The sequence below is a fragment of the Micropterus dolomieu genome, linkage group LG13 (genome assembly GCF_021292245.1).
Source record: "Micropterus dolomieu isolate WLL.071019.BEF.003 ecotype Adirondacks linkage group LG13, ASM2129224v1, whole genome shotgun sequence".
NCBI lineage: Eukaryota > Metazoa > Chordata > Actinopteri > Centrarchiformes > Centrarchidae > Micropterus > Micropterus dolomieu.
The window spans coordinates 11814727-11840656 of NC_060162.1; the positions used below are offsets into that span (position 1 = coordinate 11814727).

Consider the following 25930-nt stretch of genomic DNA (forward strand, 5'->3'; position numbering starts at 1 on the left):
ATCCTCTTGAGAGGATTGTGACTCTTTCCAAATTCAACAGGTGGTCTTGTAAAATATATCACTTTTCCTGGATCCAGGTTCTGCTGTGCCACTTATGCTGATTGTCTCAGCTCTCTATAAATCCTGGCGTGAGGCTCAGGAAACTGGTGGATTGTGTGTCCAATCGATTCATATGCACGGATGTGTATTTTCACAGGAAGTAGACCAGAGCAATGGGAGCCTTGGGGTGGACAGAAAGGCTACTTGATCTAGATCTAGTGCTGTGTTTTTTTTTTCTTCCTGCCATTATTCAGGGAATCTGCAATTATCCATCTCTATGGATGACTGCCTTCATCCAACACACCGGCTGTGTTTGTCACTCTCTGAGCTTGCCTCTCCTTTTGCTGCTCATAATGGAAACCAGCAGGGGTCCGGCCCGTCTCGGTAACAGCGGCAGTGTTTTTTTTTATCACTCTGTCACCCTAGCCATGATGAACAGAAGCAGGAGCAGTCTAGGGGGTAGCGGGAGGGAAGGGGCAGCAAAACCCAGGGAAGCTTGTATACATCCACCTTCCCCACATCAAAGGGCTTCTGAACAAGATTGATTGCTTGCAGAATAAACCTGCACAGCCCGCTTTGTTTTTAAAACAACCAAAAACAGCTTTCTTTCTTGAGACTTTGCATTCTTTCTAGCCTTAAGCTGCAACTTAAAAACGTTGGTGGTGTTTACAGTAGACTCCTCTGCAAATCAAATGACGTGATAAAAGATGGCTTTTTGTTATGTATTTTCTAATCCTTATGACATCTTGTAGGACAAAAGCCTTAATAAAAACCTGAGAGTGTGGCCACTGGCCAGACTGCATGGTCGGGAGCTCCTCCCACCTTGTGCTCTCCCCGTGCTGCTGCAGAGGACTCCTGCTCCGCCTCACTCCACCTCTGCACAGTGCAAAAACAGCAGCAGCAGCAGCAGCGGCGTGCCAGGCTGGAGCCGAAGCCAGCCTGCAGCACCACAGAACCTCCTGGGTCATTAACCTGTCGCATGTCGGATACAGGCAGACAGGCGGATATATGAGGAGCAATTACGAGTTGTGTTGTTGAAATTTTTATTTCTGCCTGTTTTTTGTTTTTTTTTTAAAGCTTTTGCGTTGCCAGGGAAGAGAAAGTCCGAGCAGGTAAGCAGAGTGAGAGTCGGTCGGTCGGTCAATAGGCACTAGATAACCTTGGCTATTATAGCATGTTTACATTGTAGCTGGTGTTTTGTCTTTCCTTAACACACCCATTTAGTTTGTTCAACATAGGTTGGGCTAAGTTGCCATATACGTTTCCTATTTATGTGTTGTGCTAAAGAAGGTAATTAAAACATAGCCATTTTTGCCAGTTACTTCAGTGCAGGAGGACCTTTTTTCTCTCTCGCTACAATAACCTACCGTAAAGCAAACTCGGCCACATCTTCATGTATCAAGTCCAAAAACTGAGGCTTAAAACAGAAACACGTGGGGGTCTCATAGCCTGTGCCGAATGTGTGTTAAAACAGGTGCTTGTAAAACATTAACATCAATGGCGTTAAGGTGGAAGTTTTGAGATATTCGTCCGAAGTTGCCAAGTTTTGGCGGAAATCCTTACCGAGTATTGGGGGGCAGGTTGTGCGTGAATGAATGGGCTGTGTGAGTGAGGCAGGCGTGACAAATGTAGCTCGTAAAAGAATTTGTATTCAAAGTGGGTGACTAATTACACACTGATATGACCTGGTTATCAGACTGTAATATGGACTGTGTTGTCTAATTGTTTTGATTATAAATAGCTGGACTCGTTGTTGTATGGGAATCTTATTCATTTAAGTGTATGGGATGTGTTTTGGCATGGCACAGCAGTTCGTAAAAGGCAGCTAGCAGGCTAATGCAGTGAATTATGTTACAGTAACCCTAGAATAATAACTATCAGATGACCTACACTTCATTAAGGCTGCCCTGCGCCCCCATGTGCTGGTGTGTTAGAAAGGGGGGGGGGGGGGGGCAAATGTGTCTGCTGCTGGTACTTGCTTGCTGCTGCAGAAGGATTCACTTTTGCACTCTTACCAGCTGTTGAGTGTTGATAAGCCCTCCAACCTTTACCTTAATTACTCCTCTTGGTCACAATATCTGTGGGCTATTTAAACTGTTGCCAACCTGTCTAACGTCACAGCCTGACTACATTTTTCAATGCACTACAGTCTGTTAACTCAAAGCAAACGCCTAGTTTTGTGTTTTGAAGAGAAAGAGGCGTACGAATGTGGCTTTTTAGATTAAGGATATAATCCCTCTGGGTGGCAGATTTTAATTTCCCAGCAAAATTGAATGTGTTTTTTGAGACATCTAGTGGCCAAGCCACTGGTGTGTGATGTACAGAGGTCCTCGGGCTTGTGACTTCAAGGTTCATAATCTCCTTTAGGTGGCCCAAAACTGTAAACACAACATACACCCTCAAGTCCGTTTTCCTTATTCCTTATCTTATTTTTCTAACCCCCAACTTCTAACATGCTCATGAGATATTTTTCATAGTCTGTGTGTTTATATAGAAGGCAGGACTTGAATTTTGACAGATGGCTTAATTTCTTGTGGTTATGCCCTGTATGTGTGCGCGTGTGTGTGTGTGTGTATTTTTACAAGTGAGGAATATTGGACATTGAGCTTGAGAAGGTGTGGGGAATGTAGACAGCAGTGTCTATCTCTGTTCAAACAAGCAGGGCTGAACATGTCAACAAGAGCTAGAATAAGCCTAAATGGAGGCGCCATTTGAGATATTTTCTCTTGAAAATACAGATTTAATTATTAATTAATTAATTATGATTGTCCCATAAAACCCCGACACATGTTCTTGACTTGCAGGTTCTCTAAAGCAGCAGGCCCAGTGGCCTATTGATGTGTGTGTCTCTGATCAGTCATTGCTTCATATGACTCATGCACAATGCCATAAGATGTTAGGCAAGGCTCCGTTTCCTCTGTTGTCGCAGGAACGGTTAAACAAACAGTGAGCTAGCAGTGGGTGCTTTCCTGCCCAAACTGAGTCTGTCAGAACAAAGAAAAATGTAAACATGCATTATCTTTACTAACAGTAAAATGCTTTATTCCTATAGGATTAGTAGATTGCAAGGTCGTTATACTGGAGCCTGGAATTACCAGTTGTCTTAACAAGTTGGAAGCATTCTTTATCTTTTATTCTTTTGTATTTTTTGTCAAACGATCAATGGAGGATTTAGAGTAATCAAGAATCACTATGACTAAAAGAGTGCGTAATGTAAAAGTAATATTTAGGCTACCCAAGTGCACTTAGACCCGTTTTCATTGTAATTGTTTGTCCTCCTGTTTCCTCTGTTTTTTTTCTGGATAATGAGTCTAGATGGTGGGCTAATTTTGCTGTGTGCCATATCAGCACCTTGTTGAGAGGCAATTAAAGCTGTGTAAAGAACATAAAGAGGGACACCCAGAACCAGTGATCTCTCTGAAATGGTGTTGATCTTCTCACTGTCAGTCCAGTTAAACAGGACAAACAGAGGGAGAGGAAGGAGGTATGCGTGGGTCAGTTTGTTTGTGGGAGAAGGAGGACACACATGTGGAGTGGGAGGTGTGTGTGTGTGGAAGGGGGAAGGGAGGTTGTTGTGGGTGTGAGATTAACCCTGGTGAGACTTGCGCCTTTAGACATTCCTGACATTCCGACCTCCGGGATGCTTGAGGCTCCTCCGTCTTCTTCTAGCATGTCGGGGGCTGCAGAGGACTCTGGAGGGCTTTTATGTCGCTGGGCTCACACCGGCAGGCCCTTTGGTTGAACAGAATCCACATTCCCCCTAATTTAGGAGGCCATGGGAACAAGTAGCACAGCATACACCAGGTCTTCTTAAATTACATCCGCGGACAACTCTTAAATCCAAACAGAGGTCTTCTATGAGCTTAGAGAAACTTGTCAGCCTGGACTCACTCATCACAGTCTGTACAATTTTTAGTAGATAGTTGACTTTTTTTTTTACTTACTTTTTTTGTTGAAATTATGGCTTGATTCAGAAAACCATTAAAAAAATAAAATAAATAAATAAACTTTTTCTGTCCCGATTCCAATACCTCACCTCTGGGTATCTATCAAGTACAGATCCAATACCCATGCTCTCTTTATCTCAAAATCTCAAAGTAATTTTTGGTAGCATTAGTCCAGGGATTGCTGCAGCACTAAACAGTCGGCAGTCTGCCACTGCTAAATAAATAGCGGAAACTCAGAATTTTATATGTTATTGACAAAGAGTTTTTAATACGGATCTGTCATCTCATGGCCAAAACCTGATCTGCCTAATTAGACCAGTATCTGGGCCAATACCAATCTGGCATATCAAGGATTGAGGCATCCCTAGGCAAAATGAGCAGTCTCTCAAACCAGAATATTTGTTAAGTATTAAAATTAATAAGTCATTTGTAAAGAGTGGAAAAGGAAATGATTGCATAAATGGTTCTTGTGTAATACAAGCAGTTTTACTTGGTACAAAGACATGTGGGATTATTGTTGTGACACAACCAATGTGCAAAAAATGACTACCGTACATAGACATTTATGACTTCATTCTTTTAACAGTATACCTTATTCTTCTTTCTCTCTCCTTTACATACTGCCTTGTGATCAACATCTTGTGACGTTGCAAACTTCTGCTGACCAGTCATGACAGTTCGTCCTGTGCCTGCCAGATCACTCAACAGCCACTTCTGACCAAACCTAATTTAGCAAACCAAAGATGTCAGCGTGTAGCGACTTTGCAGAACACGTATGGAAACCCGGCTCTTGTAAGAACTGCTTTCACCCGCTTAGTGCGCACAAGACTGTCGGAGGCCTGGGTAGCAACGTGCCTGCCGCTTGTTTGAAGAGCAGCTTGGGGGATGATGAAGAAGCTGGAGTGACATCACCTTCGCCCTACAGCAAGCCAACCATCGCTGTCAAACCCACTATGATGAGCCTTGACACCAACGAGTCGATGACTGATGTCAACATGAACATAGAGCAGGTGATCCTCTTAAACATCTCTTTTCTGTAACAAACATTTGAGTTTATTACTGTCCAGAATGATGTATCCTGTTCTTTAATGTGTGCTCATGTTTATGTGTGACAGGAGAACACAAAGAGCCCGGTTGAGCGTTTGGGTCTGAAGAAGCTCTTGGACCTGTCATCTCTTTACATTGACGGTAACGGATGCAACAAGGCCCATAGAGAGGCGGTTCTCCAGAGTCCTGAAACCAAGATGGACTTCAACAACTGCTTCTCTCTGACTTCCATATCCCCTAACATCCTCCCTAAAGACTCCATGGTCATCAGCAATATCTTCGTCACCCAGGAGGAGGGTAGAGGTTCTCAGAGTTTAAAGAATAATGCCATTGGAGACACCTGTAGGCAGCAGAGTACAACCACCACTAGAACCAAGAGCACTTATAATGGAATTGGTGTGACATCCAGGGTAAATTGTCAGGAGTCCCATGAGGCATCGGTGGAGATACCTTTTTCTGTGGATATTGTCCCTTCCAGTCCTGCCGCAGTTCATAGCAATGGTATCAGCAGGGGTTGTACTGCTACTATTACTAAAACATCTAGCACTTCCCCCACCACAGCCTTAGGTTTGGACACCACTAGCCACAATCCCCCAAAATCCCTCCACTCTCCTCCCGTCCTGTATAAACAGACCAGCCTATCGGACTCCTCTTGTTCTTATCGTAGTAGTACAGATTCACTTCCTGGGGCAGAGGGGTGGGGAGGAAGACAAATTAGGTCCGGGAGCCCCCAAAGCCCACCATCCAGCGGTGGCTCACAGTCATCTCCCAACTCTCCCAACGGACAGCCAGACTCAGAACCCATTTATGCGGAGAGCACCAAGAAAAAGCGCAGGCCGCAAGGAAATGGGTTGCAGTCCCATCCTGAGTCCCCAAACCAGACTAAGAACTCGTCCCAGTGCCCTGAGCTTGAGCTTTCAGGAGAGAGTCAACGGGCCACCATCACTGTAATGGCCACTCACACAGAGGAGAACAACAGGACTTTCTACCTGAGCAGTCCAGATTCAGCCATCAGCACCCAATGCCACTTCAGCCCTACAGCACGTAAAGACCCCAGCAGCCCGGCCTTCCGCTGGCCCAGCCCCAGCCACAGCGCTCCCTCTTTGGTCACTGAAGCCAGCCTTACACCAACTCTCCACCCTAAGCCTCAGTCTAGCCCACCCATTCCCCCCAAAAGGACCACCCGTTCCCCTAAACTGGGAACCTCTAGCCTCTCACCATCCATGTCTTCTCCAGTCCCTCTTCCTGATCTCCCCAAACTGGGCACCTCCAGCCTCTCACCATCCATCTCGTCTCCTGTCCCTCTCCCTGAACTCCCAATGCTTTTTCTAGTCTCTGCTAGAGAGGGCCACTTCAAGGTCCATTCAGAGAACCACAGCGCAGCAGTGTCCGAACGCTGGCACAAGTCCCACTTTCACAGTTCTGGTTGGAACTGTCGCATCGAGGAAGAAGAGGAGGAGGAGGAGAGAGAGCGGAAAGAGGGGGAGAAGAAGAAGCTGGCCGCCAAGCCAGGGACAACCTCTCAGGTGGCAGGCCTGGTCAATGGTGCCGCTGTCTGGAAGGAGGCCAGGGACTGGACGGCTCTCAGCAGCCCCCCTCCGATGACAGAGCCAGGCACGGCCCCCCCCACTGCCCCTAACAATGGTGCCTGTCATGGGGAGACTGAGGGCACCACTGCAGAGGAGGAGGGCAAGCATAACGGGAGCATGCCTGCCAGGCAACCGTTGCATGACGGCTCATCAGAGTTGCTGGCAGCAGGGAAGGGAGCTGCCAACAATGAACCCAATCCACCACCTCCCCCACCTAAGAAACTTCACAGGTAAGAATAACAAAGAACTTTTTGTTTTGCATTTACACATTTAATTATTAACCCTCAAATAAGATAGAGCACTAGTGTATTAGGGTAGGACTATATATGATACATGTCATTCATCATTATTGATTAATCTTTTTCAGTTAATCATGTTCCCAGTGAAATGTCAAAAGTAATGACAAAATGCCAATTAGAAATTAGCCAAGGTGTGAGGCTATATTTCTTACTCAGCTTGACCAGTAGACACAAATCTTCAAGGTTTTCAGTTTACAATGTGAAGCAATAAAAAGTAGGCAGTTCTTGACTGCTAGTTAAGAACTGCTTACTTTTCATAGCTTCAGATGCTTTGATCACCAGTTGACATGAATTTTCTCTAGATAAATGACTGAGGATGATTAAGTGATTACATCTCACCATCTTCATTCAGCTTAAAAAGCAGAACTGAAGTTTTTTTTTCAGATTCACAATATTTTATGCTATATTTTTTAAATATTTCATTTAGTGCAGCTGAAAATATTCAGCAGTGCAAAATCTTGTACCTGTTAACATGTAAAATCCAAAAATAACTGTTTTACATTGTTCATTACACCCTTTATGGTAAATAAGGGCAAAGCACAGTAAATATACTATCAGCTATCTTAAGGAATGGTTGGTTTCAAATATTGTTTACAATAGGCAGTTGTGTGAAGAAAAAAAACTATAATAGAGGTATAATTACACACTAGTATACTATACACTTGCTGTAAGATGAATGCTGTGCATTTTTTAAGCTCGACCTGCCCATTATAGCGCATATATTCCTGCCTGAACTTCAGTCTCCTACCTGTGATTTGCATTAGCATTAATGGGACTGTAATTTAGCCATGAGACTGGTTTCATTATGTTCCATAATTTAGCACTTACAACATGCACTACTTAGTCTAAATGCACAATATGATGGGACTGTGTGTGTGTGTGTGTGTGTGTATACACACACACACACACACACACACATATATATATAGCCTGTAACTGTGCATATGATCACATGCATGTTACTGCAGTCATCTGTGTGAATCTTACTGTCCCTTCTCCTTTCATAGCATCATTATTCAGCCTTGAATCAACCTCCATTCTAGCGCCTTGTGATCATTCATGCTGTTCCAGCATATTCCTCAATGCATGCCTTGTTCTATTCATGCTAGTAATGTGACTTTTTCAATTCTAATTGACACACAAAATGGGTCTGTTAAATAGTCCCCTGCTGTGTCATGTTGCTGTAAATTTGTTTTGGCTGCAGCACAGTCGACAGAACTGTAAATATTAAAAAACAAAATACCTTTGGCCTTGTTCAGTTGATATTGTCATACAGGGACAAAGTTATCATTAGTAGGTGTTTAGATGCATATTTGGGCACATATTTGCATTGGTGGCATGATTGTGCTTTAAATTCTTGATACTCAAATGTTGCTGCTCAATTTCACGCCCTGGTTATTTGTAATCCTCAGAAACAGTATTTAATTCACTTACAAGATATGCAGAATGATCAATTTTCACCTTTATTCAAGTATTGCAACCTACTCTACACAGGGCTCTTAGCCTACATAGCAAATGTATTAGCAGTAACATTTGCTTTAACCTGAGTCTGAATGAGGCTAAGAATATACTCTGCTGTCTGAGTCAGCTACCCAAAGCAGAAACAGAGAAGAGGCCTTGTGTTGCAGTTATTAGAGCATCAAATGATCTCCTCAAAATAAACTTTGCATTGTCTGGGACAGCACAATGAGGTGTAACGACTGTGGCTTCCTCAAGAGAAACAGATGTTCCACCATCTTGAGCTGCTGCAGTCAGCAAACGCTGCGTAGGAATGTTTTACTGTCAAAAACACAGATTGCTGATCACATTTCAAAGGCTCTTATGTTTGTGGTAATTCTACCCATCTCTCCTGTTATGACACTGCCGACAATCTGCGCTGATAAAAATATATCTTGTTGAGACTGTGGGAACTCGCCTCGATTTGTGGCTTTCTGGTGTTCTAAGTCGTGGTGTGTTTAATCAACAAGTGTCCTCAATGACATTGTGCTGCAGGGAATCAGAGTCTAAATCTTGTCTGCAAAGCAATCAACACTTCATGAAAAGATGGGTTAATGACATTAAAGGGAATATTGTGTGTGGAATGAATGGAAAACAATACAAAGACACACATGCACGTACACCCTGTGAAGCAGCATTTTAATGTGCTGAATCATTTAAAAGCCACAGATGGTTTGAAAAATCTGGCTCCCGGAGCCTGTGATCACTGTGGAAAACACCTAATTTCCCCTCTCGTATTCCTCGTAACAGGTCAACCTACATATCATGCGGTGCGTCAACTGAAGAGGTGTGTGTGTTTTTGTGCATCATGTGCCTATGGCGTGCACGAGTTTGTGAGTAAGTACTCTTTAATGGGGAAGGCGTGTCAACTGGTCAGTGAAGGTTGCCAAAGGGAGGCTTTGGTGAACAGATTGTTGCCCCTGGCAACTCCCAAACTGCCTCAGTCTGGCACTCTGTTGCCACCAATAGAAGTAGAATTTATAGATCAGCCATGTGGATTTAAGTCCAATGAGTTTGTCTTGGGTTTGAATTGCATTTTGGTCTCTAAACTGTTGTTCAAGACGTGCTGCCCCTCCCTCCACAGAGCCATCCTGATCCCTTCTCTGCAGCAGAACAGATAGCATCTTGTTGCCACCTGACGACTTAAAGCTGCTCTAAAGTGAACTACTAGGTCAGTGAGTGAATGCTATATATGAAATATGGGTGCTTTAATTTTGCGCATCTAATGGGTGCTGTTGCTTTGCCTTGCTGAGAGAGACTTTAAATACACATATGACTCTTGTGGAACCAGAGTTGTGTTACTGCACATGGCGGGGCTTTAGAGAGCCACTGGTCTGATCTGGGGGCATTTTGCGCCCACCAGCCCGACGAGGACCTCTGCTTGTTCAGCAGGAGGTAGGCACCTGAACACATCTTCTTCTCATATGTGTCCTCAGTAGGAATTGACAACCATTAGACTTATGAAGGGAAGGGGTGAAGTTCTTGTTCAAACAGGGAAATGGTTGCAGAGTTTGAGTGTATTTCAGGAAGATCGTAATAAACCGCTGAGCCTTCGTAGGTAAGGTTGGGCCTCTGCTTATTTTCACACCTCTGTTGGGAGCTCGGTAGTCAAAATTGAGAAGTGGCTTTGAATGGCATGTGGTCAATGCTATGCTCATTATTCATTTTCTCACTTTGACACTCTGCTTTTTGCTGTTCTTCTACTCTCTTCCAATCCTTTTCTAACTTTTTCTACCTAGATTCTTTTTTTCTTTTATTTGAGCTGATCCTATTGGTGAGATTAAAACAGTGGCAAGATGAAGAGAAATTTATGAAGAAAACAAAGTGTCTTAATGCGTGATGTGGTGCAAATAAATGAAAGTGGGTTGTTATGAATAAGGAATGGAGATAGCTGACAGGGAAGAAGATAACAAGGCAAGGCTGGAGCATGTTGCAAAATATAACAAAGATTGGTGTCAAACATTAATGGATCCTTGTTTCAAATACGTGGTTTTATATGGCTATATAGCCAAGGTAGCTATCCTACAATCACGGGAAAGGAAAGGAGCAACGCTTGCCAACAAAAACACAGGCACGATATATTGTGATCCTGTATAACCGCAATGCAATAATTACTACATTTGACAGTTTATATAATGCAAAAGAAACACCTAATAATTTAATATGTTCCAATACAACAGCATCCCTCAATTACAGTTCTATAAGTTTCTCAGAATCAGAAATACTTTATTGATCCCCGAAGGGAAATTCCCTCTTGCATTGTAAAGGTGTTCTTGATACTAAATATGAGTCAGCCTGCTTTTTAACTCAGAATCCTGAATTATGTATCAACAATAATGTTTTGGGTGAAATCTGGTTACAATATTTCATCACTCATAGTGCTGTATAACCAGTATTGTCTCTACATAAAATAGCAAGGAAAAAACGAATGTGCGTGTAAGCATTTGCACACCCAAAACATACAACAAAAGTATGTGCAGTCTCAGACGTCATCATTTTATATATATGTGTGTATCTAAGTAAGAATCAGGAAGTGAAACCAGTGGTGTGAACCTGATCACAACAACGCCGCAGTTTAGTTGGGGTCTCATTTTACACTTTCACACCGCTATCTGTGGCTAGTTAGCTGTAACCCCGATCTGATCCCTTTTTAAAAACTCCCCCTGCTCCTCTCACACAGCTTTATTAATACCACACACGTCAGGGTCGCATGTGTGTCAACAGATCCAGTGTGTTACTTACTTACTGAAGCTTGATTGTTTACATTCTAAATCAGGGTTGCTGTCGTTGCCGGACTGATTGCGGAACACAAACCTCGTCTGACCATGAAATCTCACGTAGACTTTTTTTCAGTAAAAAAAATCATTAAATCTATTGTGTAGGAAAATAAGCAAGATGTTTATTAATAGATGTTTAGGCTAAAACTGGTTATTCCAAATAGACCCTTTTTAGACATTTTATAGGCCAAACAATTGATCAGTGAATCGGGAAAATAATCGTCAGATGAATTGATAATGAAAATACTTGTTAGTTGCAGCCCGTAAATGCTTGTATATTCTTACATGCAGTCCTAATCTGAGTCAAGGTCTTTATTTGCATGTCCTTGCTGACATGACTCATTCATCAGTGCACATCCTCCCCGCAGGACATAAGCAATGACATTCTTTCACCAAGGCAAATCTGATGTTTTGGATACAAATCTGAGAGATCTAGAGTGAGACATGCTCAGGCGCACACATGCACAGAGCCTCATAATCCCTGCACCCATTACCGTTTCTCCTCTGCCTCAGCATTACCACTGCCTTTCATCACTGTTTCTTTGTCTGTAAAACGATAGCGGATCCTTTGGCTAACTGCCCACAGAGAATACCTAAGCCTTTGTCTTCCCCCTGTGCTCCTCTCCTTTTCTCCTCCTCATCTGTTTGTTCTGCTGATTTGTGGTGGAATTGAAGTCAGGGGTCGGCAGATAAATGGATAGAGGAGTCATTTTGTGATGGAGGAGAGGAAAGAGAGATGAACGGATGGGACTGGAATGGACCCTGCTTCCCTGAGCCATTAGTGGGTATAATGAGACAAGTGAATGGCTGTCACTCAGCGTAATTGGTCACCTTGATTAGGAAGTCTGCTCATGCACAGTTTTCATTGGTATTATAAGTGGCCATCACGGTAGTCAGGCAAACTGAACAAGAAGAGTGCAGAGTGTCTTTTGAGTAAATGAAAAGAAAGAATCTAACAATCGTCCGTTTTACAAATGAAAAGTTGAATTTCATATGCAATTAAACACGCCCTTTCGCAAATCTTGGCACTCTGGTGTTTAGCTGCTGCAGCTCTTTAAAAAAATGTTTTTGGTATTTTATGCCTATTTATAGCCTAGAATAGAGGGATGAGAGGAAATGAGAGGAGAGAGAGATGGCATATAACACACAACAAAAGACCCCAGCAGGATGCAAAACGAGAACGTTGCAGTTCATGGTTGCCATGTTAACCCTTAGGCCATCAGTGTGCCCTGCTGCTACTGCTTTACTTGGTCTGGTATGAACAAAATGTAACAGTGGCTAACTGTAGATAAATGATGTTGTGTAACTGACATTAAAGCTGGGGTAGGCAACGCTGGAGAACTAGCAAGTGGCATCTAGATTTATCCAAATTAAAAATTCCCACCTCCTCACTTCACTTCCAAATCAGTCTGCTCTTGCAGGGTTAGGATTAAAATCGCATTATCACAAAAATTTAACAAGAAGTAAGCATACTATATCGCAAAACCTGGCTCCTACATTACCCACAATGCATCTCAACCTCTGTAGCTACTGTAGCCTCGGGCCTCTTGCCTCAAACAGAGATGAGGAGCGGGCTACAGAGGTCTGGTAACCCAACTTCTTTCTAACTCCACACCCCAGATTTTGTTTCATTTTCAAACTTGTAGTCTTCTGCCAGAAACTGACCCTGACTCAAGTGACATCACCTGAGGCAATTCATCAGACTTTGCACAGCTCCCTCTCAAGCCACAAAAAGTTGTATGCAACATGTTCACATATGCAGTAGTGCTTCCCAAGACATTTTAAAAAGATAAGTATATTTGGTGGAGTTTCCATTTAAAGCAACTAACTCAAGGGAATTGTGGGAAATATAGGGAAATCCAATGTGCCATTATCCGGTAAATTCCAATTGTGATCAAAGCGGCCGGTGTTCAGCAAAAGTTACATGAACGTTGACGGTTTTCAAGAAGGCTCAATATCAGAAATAAGACAAAACTGCCATATCTGGTAGGCTCATAATATGCAAGAAGATGTTTTTTTGTTTAAAGTTTGACTTTGTTTCCATGAGTCTACACATAATCAAGAAGTGTGTCTCTGTAACAAGGAAGTGAAACTACTCCTGGCGGTATTTGTTCGTCATTTAAAATAAAAAAATGTGCTCGTTGACATGGACATTATTAGTATTGAATAGTTCAGATAAAGGCACATCAAGAGGAAATGAAGTGGTTCCACGACTTTAAACGGTTGCACAAATAGAAAACCTACAGACTAACTACCAAGTGAAACTGCACCTGACTAGACTGATGTTTTGGAACAGTTAACATATTCATACACAGGCAGACAGCAATGCAGACAGGAAAAAAACCACAGAATATGACTTGAATGCATGTTTGTTTATATCTTGTTTGTCCTGTCATATTCACTTAGCACATCTCTGTTGTTTTCTCCATTACAGAGTGTGCAGTAAGATGAGTGGCAGCAACATGGAGCTGGACCGCTGCAGCCAACAAGGGTCAGTAGAGAGCCCTACTTCATCTCTGCGGGTCCTGAGCACTGCCAGCCTACCCACTGCCTCCACTGACAACCTGACTGCTGACGCTGGTGAGTACCACTCACACTCATATTTTGGCCAGGTTAAGGGGATTGATTTAAATATCTGAGTGGGGCAGGTCCATTTGCCTCAATAGAAACATTTGCCGGGAGTCTAACGATCATATCCGTCTGATACAGTATCTAATAAAGCAAACCGAATTGTAATTTACTGAGAAAGTTAGGTACTGTTTTTTCTGTAGCTTTTACAGACACGTGACTGGCGATGCTTTGTGTTTGCCTGCATGTTAGTTTTGTTGATGTTTCACCGTGGTTAACTGTGAACATGCACTTTGTCCAGAGTGAGACTGTGCAACACAAGTGAAAAGAGGAAAGGGAACGCTGCAAGGTTTTATAGCAGCTTACTGTCATCTTGTCTCTTGTCTTCCTCTTTTGTTAAGTGCACATACATAGTTTGTTGATTTCTAAAATCATCAAAACGAGACACGGCTCAGAGTGAGTGGCATGCGACTTTGGTTTAGAACTTACTGTCCTTTGCATGTCAGCTTTAAACCTGTGTGGCACTCAGATGCTTGTAATTGCTGGAACTTCCTAGGCAATGTTGTTTGAAGAGATAATTATGGACTCTGATAACGAGGGAAAATGGGCTTGGCTACATCCTAGAGTATTTTTTTTTTAATCTTTACAGTCTCCCCCCTCAGTGCAGTTATTGAAGACTGCACCACACGATTATCTCAGTGTCTGTCTCCTCTAGTGTAATGTCACGTTCCGACTTTTAAATCTTTCATTGACAAATGGATCATAATTGGATGGAAGATATTTTGAGTGTCAGCTTGAACCCCGGATTGTGGAGATGTCCAGCTCTTTTGAGGAAACGAGGTATTTGCACTAAGGCTAAGCAGCGTAGGCAGTGACAGAAGGGTTGTAGTAAATAAATCAAAGTCACAGCTGTCACTCAAGAATATGCAAGTCCGCGAGTACTGTGAGGTTACAGGAAATTAACTCAGAAGGACACTGAGAAACAAAGGATATACTGTATTCTGTGAATCCAGTGAAAACAAAAGCCTCCAATGGTTGCTTTCTGTGTTTGTGTGTGTCTGTTTTCTAAGTCGACATCTGCCTGTCTGTTTGTTTTTTTTAGATGAGAAGATCAATACCAAGCTCTATTTAATATAAAGCTGTATATGTGTTCTTATCAACTGGATATTTTTGGTTGTTTCATAACAATTAGGTCAAAAAGTTTGCTTACATAACTGTACTTGACTGAGACCTTGATCATGCTACAACGCTCTTTCATTTTCAGTAATCAATCAGCGAACCTGCTGATGTAATCTTTTTTTCTCTCTTCTCAGGTTCTCGGGATGCTTCACGGATGTCATGTTCCTCTCCATTTTCCAGAAGTCCGGTGGCCTCAGCCCCGGGGTCTCCTCACCCACCCTCTTTTAGCAGCTTAAATAACCAGCCACCTCCTCTACCGAAGAAAGAAATGGTCAACCGCACCGTGTCGGCTCCCGATAGCACAAATGGAAAACCCTTTGTCCGAGCGTACCCACGCCTCCCATTCACTGGCTCAGAGAGCAACGTGTGTCGACCTGCTGACACTAGCGCCCGGTCCAGTTTACCGTCCAGCCCTGTTGACCCGCGACCCATTTTTTCTTCCAACGAGTCCCTGGAGCGTTGCCATGCCCTGCTAGGCCGATCCTCAAGGTCCCGGACTCTGGATGAGTCACTGAAGACTCACGGGCGTCTAGGTGTCCACTGCCGAAGCAGCATCACGTGCTCCTCTTCCCCGCAGCTCAGCGTGCCCTTCTCAGCTTCAGAACAGGGTTTGGCACCAAATTCGGGTTCCAGCCTGCAGCTCCAGACCCTTCTGAGTAACATAGACAGTAGGGAGGGAGTGTACTCCAAACTGGGAGGCCTGTATGCTGAGTCTCTGCGACGCTTGGCTCTAAAATGTGAGGATCACTTCACTCGCTCCCAGAGGAACCTGCTTAGGTTTGAGGAGAGCAACTGGTCTCTGTTCAGGCTCACCTCTAACAAGCCGAGCTGCAACGCAGGAGATGCTGTCTACTACTCTGCTGCCTGTGCCTCAGACCCCAGCAACTCCTACGCTGTAAAGGTAATCCCTAAATACTAGACCTTATTTGACAAGTATTTAATAAAAGGGAATTTATTAAATATGTGTTTAATATAACCATGTTCAAGTTATAATCCTTAATATTTCAGTCCTGATTCCTCGGGCAATACCTGTGGTTACTTGTGGTAACAATAAGTGCAGTGTAATACTACAGGTCCCAGAATTATGAGGGCAGCAAACACCCCATGAGCAGCTACTTTGTCAGAAATACAACAACAAAATGCAACTGGTCTATGTATTCACACCGCAGCCAACAAACTCATTTTGTTGGAATTAAGACATGAGTCAATAATTAGCTCATTTCCAGGCATGCCATGAGCAACCATGAGTAGTTTCCCACATAACAGCAGGGCAGAGTAAAGTTGGTCACCTTGCTGAGATTTGGAGGTGTGCAGTCGCCTGCAGCTCTTCGTCCAAGAGCTCACTGTGGCTGCTCCTTCTTGGACCATTACTCCCTGCACTATTTAAAGCTGATCTACTACCATAAAATCCAAAAAATCACCATGTCTTGTTGTGTAAACGCATTTTTGATGAACGATCACAGCCATTTCCTGTGGCTGCTTTGCAATAGAAGCCACAGCTCCATTTGGACACTTGTAATGTGAAGCAGCAGCAATAGTAAATGGAAACTGAAAAATAAACAGTGAAGCTGGGATCAGTGAGATAAAGTTAAAACCAGATTACAGATATTACCCACATTAATTTCCTGTGAAAAGTAAGCTATTTGAATTCCACACTGGAATGGCAGACTCCGCCACTAACAATGAAAACTAATGTAAAGAGAGGTCACTATGTATTGTAAATGTAAATGCATTAGATGGTTATTTGATGAAAAAACGCAGACTAAAAATGGTATGGAAACAGGACTTGACTTCATGAAAATCTTAAGGATTATAACTTCAACGCTCAACACAAACAGAATTATGTGCATATTTTTGCATCATCACTAGATACCTCATAAAGTTTAAATGTTGAATTGATTTTTACAGGGATTGACTAGTCTTGTGTTTGACTTAGTTGCAGTGAGGAAGAGTGTTTTTGTAGCATATAGATTGTGTTTTTTCTCTCCACTCAGAAGTTGTTGTCAAGCGAGCAACTCACAGCTCACTCAAAATGATCTTTACTGCTGTTTAAGGAATAATTTGCACAGTGGGTGTTGTAAATTGATCTTTTAAGCAGGGATTTGACATTTTAAGACAGATGAATGAAGAGATTAAAATTGGGCGGTGGTCTTGTTTGTTCTTAGGCTACAGATGGGATGGTCCCACTACAGCACGGCCCTTCGGGACGTGTCATGTAAACAGTCAGAAAGATGGGTGTGGAGTCAGTCTCACTGACCTTTGTCCCAAAGTTATTAGTGCTGTGCAGAGCAGCGCTTGTTTGTACAGTACATGTTGTGCCACGGCGTGGGTGCCCACAGTCTTGCTTAATATCTCTAGGCCCAATTAATCTTTACATTCCAGGCAGGATTTACAGTCAGACAAACCCCTGTTGTCAAGGACACACACACACTCATAACCCAATACACACCATGTAGTTTGAGACCATCCAGCACAAAAACTTCATGGATATTCAGGCGTGCCACCAGTGTGTTGCTGACTAAAAACCTGAACACCATGAAAGTAGATTTCAGTCCAGTTAATCACAAAGAAGAGATTATGTCTAAAAGTCAGACCCCAAGAGACAGTGAGAACGCAGTGTTTGTTTCAGGAAGATTTTATTCAGAGAAATTTGAATTTTCCCAAAGCTTGCAAGAGAATGACACACACTGAGGAGCTGTAGTAGTTTACTTAAAGACAAATTGAGTCCAGTCATGCCATCAGCTAGCCTGCTAGTAACTTAGAAAAGCCTTTTTCACAAGCTTTCAGTTGAGGATTGGATTTAAATCTGCATCAAAGACATTGGTTTCTCTTGAATGAGACCAGGAACTGAATTGGCGTTGACCTTGGAAGCTCACTAACAAGAATTTCTTTCTTATGTTTCTTGGCTCCACTCCCTTCCCCTCTCTGTGTGTGGAATTCCCCCCTCCCCTCTGTCCCTTTCTGCTCCTTTGCTACATTCTTTTCCTCCTACTGTCCTTTGTGTGTATACCTCTCCAGATCTGTAAGAGTCCATCCATGGAGGCCAAACAGGGCCATCTCTATGGTCTGTCAGTGCAGCAGAGTATTCCCCCCCACTTCAACCTCCAGCAGGACTGTGGCCACTTTCTCGCTTGTGTCCCCCAGAGTATGTTGCCTTCTGACGAAGTCTCTCTGCCCACCACGCCTGCTTCCTCGCTGCCTCAGCCCTCCTCGTCTGCATCTGGCCAACAGGTAGAGCGGGAACGAGTAGTGGTCATCGCCTCTGAGATCCCTCACCAGACAGCAGCTGACTTCGTCCGGGAGTGGGAAGCGTTCCATAGAACTCAGCCAGAGGTCTATGAGCGCCGTGCATGTTTCCTCCTCCTGCAACTCTGCAATGGCCTGGAGCACTTGAAGGAGCACGGGGTCACGCACCGCGACATCTGCCTCGAAAACCTGTTGTTGGTGCCTCATAATCGTAGGCCGTCCCAGCTCCCCCAACAGACCACCTCTGACAACAGCACCAGTAACGGTCCAAGTGGTGTGGACATTCAGCGTCACCTTCCCCGGGTCCTCATCAGCAACTTCGCCAAGGCCAAGCGTCGCTCTTCAGAGGATGCTGCCTCAACCACTGTGGATCCTCGCATCAAACGTGACCACGCCAGATTGGCGCCTGAGATTGTCTCAGCCGCCCAGTACCGTAAATTTGACGAGTTCCAGACAGGCATCTTGATCTACGAGCTCCTCCATCAACCCAACCCATTTGAGGTGAGTCCAGCTCTGAAGGAACAAGACTACCGCTGCGAGGACTTGCCGCCAATCCCCTCTGTCTCCCTGTACTCGGCTGGCCTCCACAGGCTGGCTCAGCTCCTGCTCCAGCCTGACCCCATCAAACGCATCCATATCCAGGAGGCCAAGCGCATACTGCAGAGCCTCCTCTGGGGCCCAAGGAAGGATCTGATGGAGCAGCAGTGGGAGAGACACGGACAAGCGGGGGGCTTTGTCGGCGGATCCCGACATGAGGGCCTCCTCAACTGGCTGGATGTGAAACGGGCCCTGCTGATGATGAAGTTCGCAGAGCGTTCACTGGAGCCCGAGAGGAACGCGGAGCTGGAGGACTGGTTGTGCTGTCAGTACTTTTCCTCGGCTCACCCTCTGTCTCTCTGCCATACTGCTGAACTACTCTACTCTCTAAAGTGACAGCTCAGTTGAGGGTTAAAAGTCTGCACGAGAGGAGCCGCAGTTACACGTGAATGTGCATATGAGAGAGACCAATAACGTCAAAGCTAACTATGGATGGGTCCGGGCAGTGTGATCCTTTGGAGATACTGTGAACCTACCCACCTGTCTGCGCTACTGCTACATGCATGAGGGCCGCGCATCAACCTAGCAGTCCACTCTCAGTATCCTGCTGCAGACTGTCAACGTAGCAAAGAAATGACCTGTGAAAATTCTGCTGTTTTTAGATGTTCTTGTCACAAACATATGGATAACATGGCTAAAACATTCACTTACAGACTAGAATCACTTTGTGCCAGTGATGCTGGTAAATACACCAGTAAAGGAAGAATATGGACAGTATTCATTATTCTATAATACACTTACCAAAGTTTCATGTTTGACACTGTATTGTGTGTATTTATTAAATATCAATTAAGATACCCACTGAGAACAGGCTAAATAGTTCATAACCTTATTCTGCATCGGTCAGCTTTGCAAAGTAATGCTGTGTGGTATCTACGTAAATGTGCAGCTAACTTTTACTTTGTCTAATATCTTTAAAAAAAAGAGCAGACTTAACACTGTCGCACCTTTTCCCGTCATGTTTATTCATGGGCACATAGTGCTGTACTGTATACTGTGTAAACAACACAAATTCAACCTTTCTTTAACCAAATCCACAGAATAATGGCTGTTCAGTGAATACAGGTGTGCTAGTAGGACAGAACAAGGCAGGCTTCCTTAAGTCTGTGCTGTCTCGAAATCCTTGTTAGGCATCATTGCGTAATAAAGACTTGTTGATTAATCATAAGCCATACTGTCTAACACAACTCAATATTAATTGGATTGACAAAACAATTGGCATCGTTAGCGATTGCTTCTACTGAATGGAAGCCCAGGTGTTCCCTTGTGCTTACTTTTAATACATATTTAAATGTTTAGACATTTGTCACAGTGCCTTTTTGTTCTTTGTTTATGTTACGGTGACTCAGAAGCCAAATGTAAATATTACTTATCATTCGTCCTTTGTGAAACTGGCCTTTCACAGAATGTTCCAGAAACAATTTTGTACAGTGATTCGTAGATGATATTAGAAGAAAATGAGCCCAAGCAGGTCTTTAAAAGCCATGAAATACGAGCAGCAGTTAAAAAATATTTATGATATTATTTGTTATCCTGTAGTAGTCACTGGAATTCCTCTGTTTATTTTCGTATCTTATTTGTTGTTGTTTTTTTGGCACAGCAGCAGCTGGGCCTGTTTGTTTTGGGGATTTTTTGCCTCCTGTGTCCCATGTAGGCTGCAGAGAAAGATCCAAGTTATGGGTATTTTATCACCAAAAAAAAAATTTCTCAACAAAGTCCAGAGTTGCAATGACTGAATGGTGTTTCTAATGATGAAGAGAAAAAAAAAAACAAGTTCAGAACTCACAACTAATACATTTTTGACATTTTGTGTGCCTCACCTATTTGCATCCATCAATAAACTGTGCATATATTTTCTCACAGTATCATCTGGTGTTTTGATCTTATTTTTTGGATCCCCTTTAATGACATGCTGCCTGTACTTTAACTCTAATGAACTCCAGCAAAACATGTCAAATTTTAGACATGCATATGGAAAAATTGATAAATCTTGAGCACAATTTTAGCATATTTGTTCAAATAAATTTTATGTATTTCCCAATAGTAGGGAGATGACAGGAAATGAGGGCCTGATTGGAGTCCACTCCTCATGTCAGAAAGTGTAGGGTGTTACTGTATACTGAAGTACAACATATAGTCTTTGTTTGTTGTCTTACTCTATTTTCCAGCTTAGAAGTCTTATTGCTCTAAAGTACATTATGCAAGACGGAGTTGCAGCTATTGGAATTGCATTAACCCTGTAACAACCAGTGAAATATGTGAATGCCGCTAGCATCATGCAGTATGGAAATCCTCAGCAGGAAACAAACTTTTTCCTAGTCTTTCTTTTGTTAGGTCTAAATATACTGCTTATTTTTAATATTAAGTAATTTGTAAAGGAATATACATAAACTGCGGTAGTTCTTTGTGCTGGGATTGAAGCAATTTATGCAATTTACTAAAAGAAACAGACAACAAAACTAATGAACAGAGAAAGCCAAAAAAAAAACTCCAATCAGCTGAAGGAGTAGCATCTGCTGTTGAAGGAGGAACAGAGAGTGCATTGCACGGAGCAGCACAACAGGTTGTACGTGTAGTGGAATCTCAATTTGAGTTTGGAGCCTAAGGCAAAAACAGACCCCAGACTTTCCCCCCCCCAATCCTCCCCTAGCGCTGCCAACCCCCCCCCATGTAGCTTTCTGCTTCACATCGCTCCTTCAAAACCACTGGCTGCTCCCTTGTCATAGGTGGAACTATGTTGCTATGGTGTTTTGACCAATGGAATGGCATTTCCAGGAACGCAGTCAGTCTCTGTCTCCCTCTCTCTTTCACACACACTCACCCACTGGAGCAGCCTGTTAAGCAAGAATCCAAATAACCCCCTGGAAACAACAGCAAGGCTCCCTTCTTTGTTTGTCCAGTGAACACCGGTCAGGAGGTTGCATACTTTATTTGAGCAAATATACATCCCAGCAAACCGTCTTCAGCAAGGGGACCTAAGAAGGCAAAAACAAAGATACCACACTTAAACCTCCCACAACATATGCATTAATATGGCAAAAAGGCAACTGATGTGGGAAATATTATTTAAAGCAACATGTAGAGGACAGTTAAAGGGGAAACACACTTTTCAAAGCTAAATCACCAGCTATTGCTGCTGTTCGTATGTTTTCTTATTCCCATGCATGAGTGGCCAATCATAGACAATGAGACATTATTTATTTTCAGTACTCAGATGTACTACATATCCATATTTGTTCAACTAACCACATAATTTAAGTCTTTAAATCAGACAGTGGGTTTAACTTGCCACTGATAATAATACCTTAATAATGACACTGTCTTTATGTCTATAATGCTTAACTTTCTATATTATCTGTGAATACTACTTTCTCAGGTTATTGCATCTCTCCAAAAAGTGCACCTAACTATTATTGCACATAACACTTACATAAATACATATATATCATCCAAAATAAAGTCACAAAATATATATTATATATATACAGTACGTCTCATCATTTATGTTGAAATCACAAACATGACAACTTTAATGACTGTGGATTTCGCCCATACTTATGTATGTTTGAAAATTTTATGCCCATTGTTGGCAGACTCATCCGGCCTAAGGAAAGTTATCTAGAAAAGTCCGCAGGACCAAATTCCCATTCACATTGTTGCAGCATGGCCAGATTTGAAGGTAGCCCAGAGTGTTCCTGAACCATCAGCTCAACATAGAGAGTATGTTCGCTTAACGCTGGGGAGAATTGTCAAAAGAAGGTGAATGGAGGTGTGGGGCAGCTGGGGTGTCCCAGGGCCGGATTGGTAATCTGGCATACCGGGCAAATGCCCAGTGGGCCAACGCACCTTTGGGGCCGGTGTAAATAAATTATGTATTTATATAACTGTTTTTTAAAAACAATGGGCCAACGATTGGACTATAAAGCATGGACAGCGGCCCATTGGGTAATTTTCTATACTGACACTAGGCCGGCCCAATCACAGGAGCTGCAGGAAATTAAGTGTTTAATGCTCAAAATCTTCTGGGGGAGGACCCCCAGACCCCTTTTATCAATACATTTTCCCCCCTAAATAGTAGGCCTATTAAAATATATTCTTGTCTTGTCATGGCCCAAATCTTGTGCAATGTTACGTCTCATGGGCTAAGTGTTTCGTCACACCCCTAATCTGAGCCCTTAAATGGAAGGATGGAGTATTGGTGTCTGTGTCCTTGCTGTTCTGGTTCCATGATTTAACCTCATAGCCTGTGGGGTTCCTGCTCTCTGCTGTTTGCAGACTCGAGTAAAGCACTACTGCTGCATGAACTGCAACAGCGTGCTTCACTCAGATTCTATGCTTAGCCTATAGGCTTTTTCACAGAAGATCTTTTGACACATCACAGAAGGGAAAAGGCCAAATTCCATTTAGCTGCTTCAGTTTCTGGGTCCTGGTATTGTTCACGCTGGCTCACCCTGACCCTGTCATGGCTTACTGGGACAAGTTAATGTTATTAATAACCTTTTCTTTCCCTACTATGACAACTGTCTGCTGTGAAAAAGTTCTATTAGGAAATCCAAGACGAGCAGCCACAGACACACCAGTGTTGCTCTCTAATTAATTACAAAATGACACTTCATATTACCCAGCCTCCCCTGGAACCACCTATCCCAAATAAGCAGACAACGTACCGTCACATCTGTAGATTTCTTCAGGTATTTTTGGTGCCTCCTTCTAATGATGAATACAGTGATTCACAAACGTGCCCGAAGCACCACAAAGCCCTATCTCACCAAACCAGACTGCCCTACAGGGCTCAACAGAGGTTATGCAGGACAAATGGTTTGCAGTGCTTGACCGTTGTCTGCTCTTCCTTTGTGTCTCTGGCGGTCCCTTGTGCATTCTCCAGCCTCAATATCGCGTTGCTGGTGACTTTATTACAGAGGCTACAGTATAACACAGCATCCAGAGAGAGGCAACAGCTGGGCCGAGATAAAATCAAGATCCCACAGGAGGAGCTGAGAAGTTATAGCATTTGTAGCTGGCTCTGCTTCCAGTGAGCCCTAGCTTGAAATGTAGCTAGAAAGCTCTTGAAACAATTGCACTTCCCCTCCTTTATGTTTGGAAATACTGCCTCACTGATGACCTACACCTCTTCAGCTTCCCTCCTAGTCTGTCACACTTCACCAGCCTTCAAGCCCTCATCAACACAGCGCTCCTGCCATTCTTTTTTTGTTTTTGTTGCCATTATCAGGCATAAGTCCTTGAATGTGTTGTGCTCCACTTGCAATTCCTCTCGCCATGCTGCTTTTGTTATTCTGCAACAGTAAGGTCCATGAATCTTTGATAAAACAGAAGGCATGCTTATAACTTGCAAAAGCAAGAAACTCAAATCCATAACCCATGCTATGAAGAGGAACACTGTAGAGAAATGAAAAGCATTGCAAACAGCTATTTAAAGCTTCATCAAGGCCAGTCACTTTGGTGTTGTACATTTGAAGGGTGAATGCGTGTCTCAGTCATAACATGGTTCATTTTTAAGACTAAAGATGTTACACATTCCAAAACATTTCAACAAATCTCTGCAAAAAAATTATTAAATTCTTTATTGATACTGGCCTGTACTTTATCTACAGCTGTGAACATTACAATTTATAGGAGAAGGTATTTTTTGTAAGGTTTCATAAAGTGTTTTTACATTAAATCAATCAACTTTGCACATAAATCTGACTGCAATAGGTTTTCATGATACTGCATGAAATTTAACAGTCCTGATAAATTTCTGGAAGTATTCTGACACCTACTGGCTCAATGTCACTACTACATTCAGACTTTAAGTTGATGCAGCATTTTTTTCCCCTCCAGTCTCCTTGGAGTACAGCAACCCAAATATAATTTTTGTTGTAAATGAAGTAAATTTTCTACATTTATTGCTGTAGTAACAAGTCTGAAAAAATTAGACATTCAAATAACTGGTACAAAACTGCCAATTTGTTCCATGTTTCCATTCTGTGCTACAGTGGCTATGAATACACACCCAGAAAAGTCATGAACTGCCAAACTTTATTTTTAGATCGAAACAAAGCACAGCATTAAAACATTTCAACACTGTAATGACAATCACCCACTGTCTTAAGTGTGTAGAGAGGGAAAAAAAAAAAAAAATAAGATGCAATCAAGCACTTTCGGCTTAAGATCATGCTCAGAACATTAAAGTTTGTTTGGCCATGAAAACTAAATCTCATTTTAAATTATTTTATGTCACTATCAAAAAGTTGAATTTATCATGCCAAAGGCTAAGCGTATGTAGGTGCAGCGAAGAAAGAAAATACACAGAACTTTGAGTTTGCAATGTTGAAAAATGCATTCGATCATTCATTTGATAATGTGGTCGGGAAAGTGTTTTTCTGATGACTTGTCAGTATGCAGCTTGTAATGCGGTGGAGCACCAGGTCCTCAGGCAGGACACAGGTGAGATCAGCCCAGGTAGAGGAAGGGATTGGGGGAGAGCGGATGAGAGTTTTAGAGGGTTCTCAGAGGTGGGATGGGGTTGGGTGGGGCTGATTTCGAGGCTTTGTGTTCATTTCTTCTTGGATTTTGCCTCTAGGGGTTGGCCAATATCCTTCCCACGCAGTTTCAACCCTGTTCATGACAGAAGAGAAACATATGGGTTCATCCAACTGGCAACTGAGATACAATGAACATGATCATTCAATATTAGCCAATTACTCTTACCAATTACTCGCTCTATCTTGCCCATGACCTGGTTATTGGGAATTGCTCTCCCACACTCATAGTCCGCGATGACTTGAGGCTTTTCGTTAATTTTCTGAAGGACAGATTTGATATAAATAATTACTTATTTTCTTTAACCACAAGAAAAGCATATAAACACACTACCTGTAGCTGGGAATCCATTTATCACAGGGCTGAATTGTTCACATTATTAAAGGAGACTGGTAGTAACAATTTAAGTGATAATGGTTACTGAACCTGAACTTTTTCAAATAACCCGCAAGAGAAAATCAGTGTGTATGCATTTCTTTTATTAATTTGCATGATAAAAATGTGATGCTGGTTGGATGGTTATGTTTTTAAAATGTGTGACTATGTGGTTCACTGTTACTTGGTTAGCTTAATCTTAAATGTCTGCCTTTTGTTTTATTTTA

The 25930-nt window shown here is 42.7% G+C and overlaps 1 protein-coding gene and 1 long non-coding RNA gene across 2 annotated transcripts; one reads left to right on the forward strand and one right to left on the reverse strand.

Annotated features, from left to right (window-relative positions):
* The first annotated feature begins 892 nt into the window (after positions 1-892).
* Positions 893-20650, forward strand: LOC123981677 (inactive tyrosine-protein kinase PRAG1). The gene is made up of 6 exons (XM_046066722.1): positions 893-1151; positions 4655-4996; positions 5102-6852; positions 13630-13775; positions 15077-15843; positions 17961-20650. Exons 2-6 carry the CDS (start codon positions 4730-4732, stop codon positions 19119-19121), a joined length of 4092 nt encoding a protein of 1363 aa, XP_045922678.1. The 5' UTR covers positions 893-1151; positions 4655-4729; the 3' UTR covers positions 19122-20650.
* Positions 20651-24810: 4160 nt separating this feature from the next.
* Positions 24811-25910, reverse strand: LOC123981768. Its single transcript, XR_006827824.1, has 2 exons — positions 25497-25910; positions 24811-25403 (listed from the first exon to the last, which is right to left on the reverse strand). It is a non-coding gene; the product is annotated as an uncharacterized LOC123981768 (long non-coding RNA).
* Between the last annotated feature and the right edge of the window lie 20 nt (positions 25911-25930).

Excerpts from the sequence above, each read along its gene's own strand:
- LOC123981677 (XM_046066722.1), top strand. The coding sequence starts at position 4,730 with ATGTCAGCGTGTAGCGACTTTGCAGAACACGTATGGAAACCCGGCTCT. Across the intron at positions 4,997-5,101 it reads TCAACATGAACATAGAGCAG|GAGAACACAAAGAGCCCGGT; the intron begins GTGATCCTCTTA and ends TATGTGTGACAG. Across the intron at positions 6,853-13,629 it reads CCACCTAAGAAACTTCACAG|AGTGTGCAGTAAGATGAGTG; the intron begins GTAAGAATAACA and ends TCTCCATTACAG.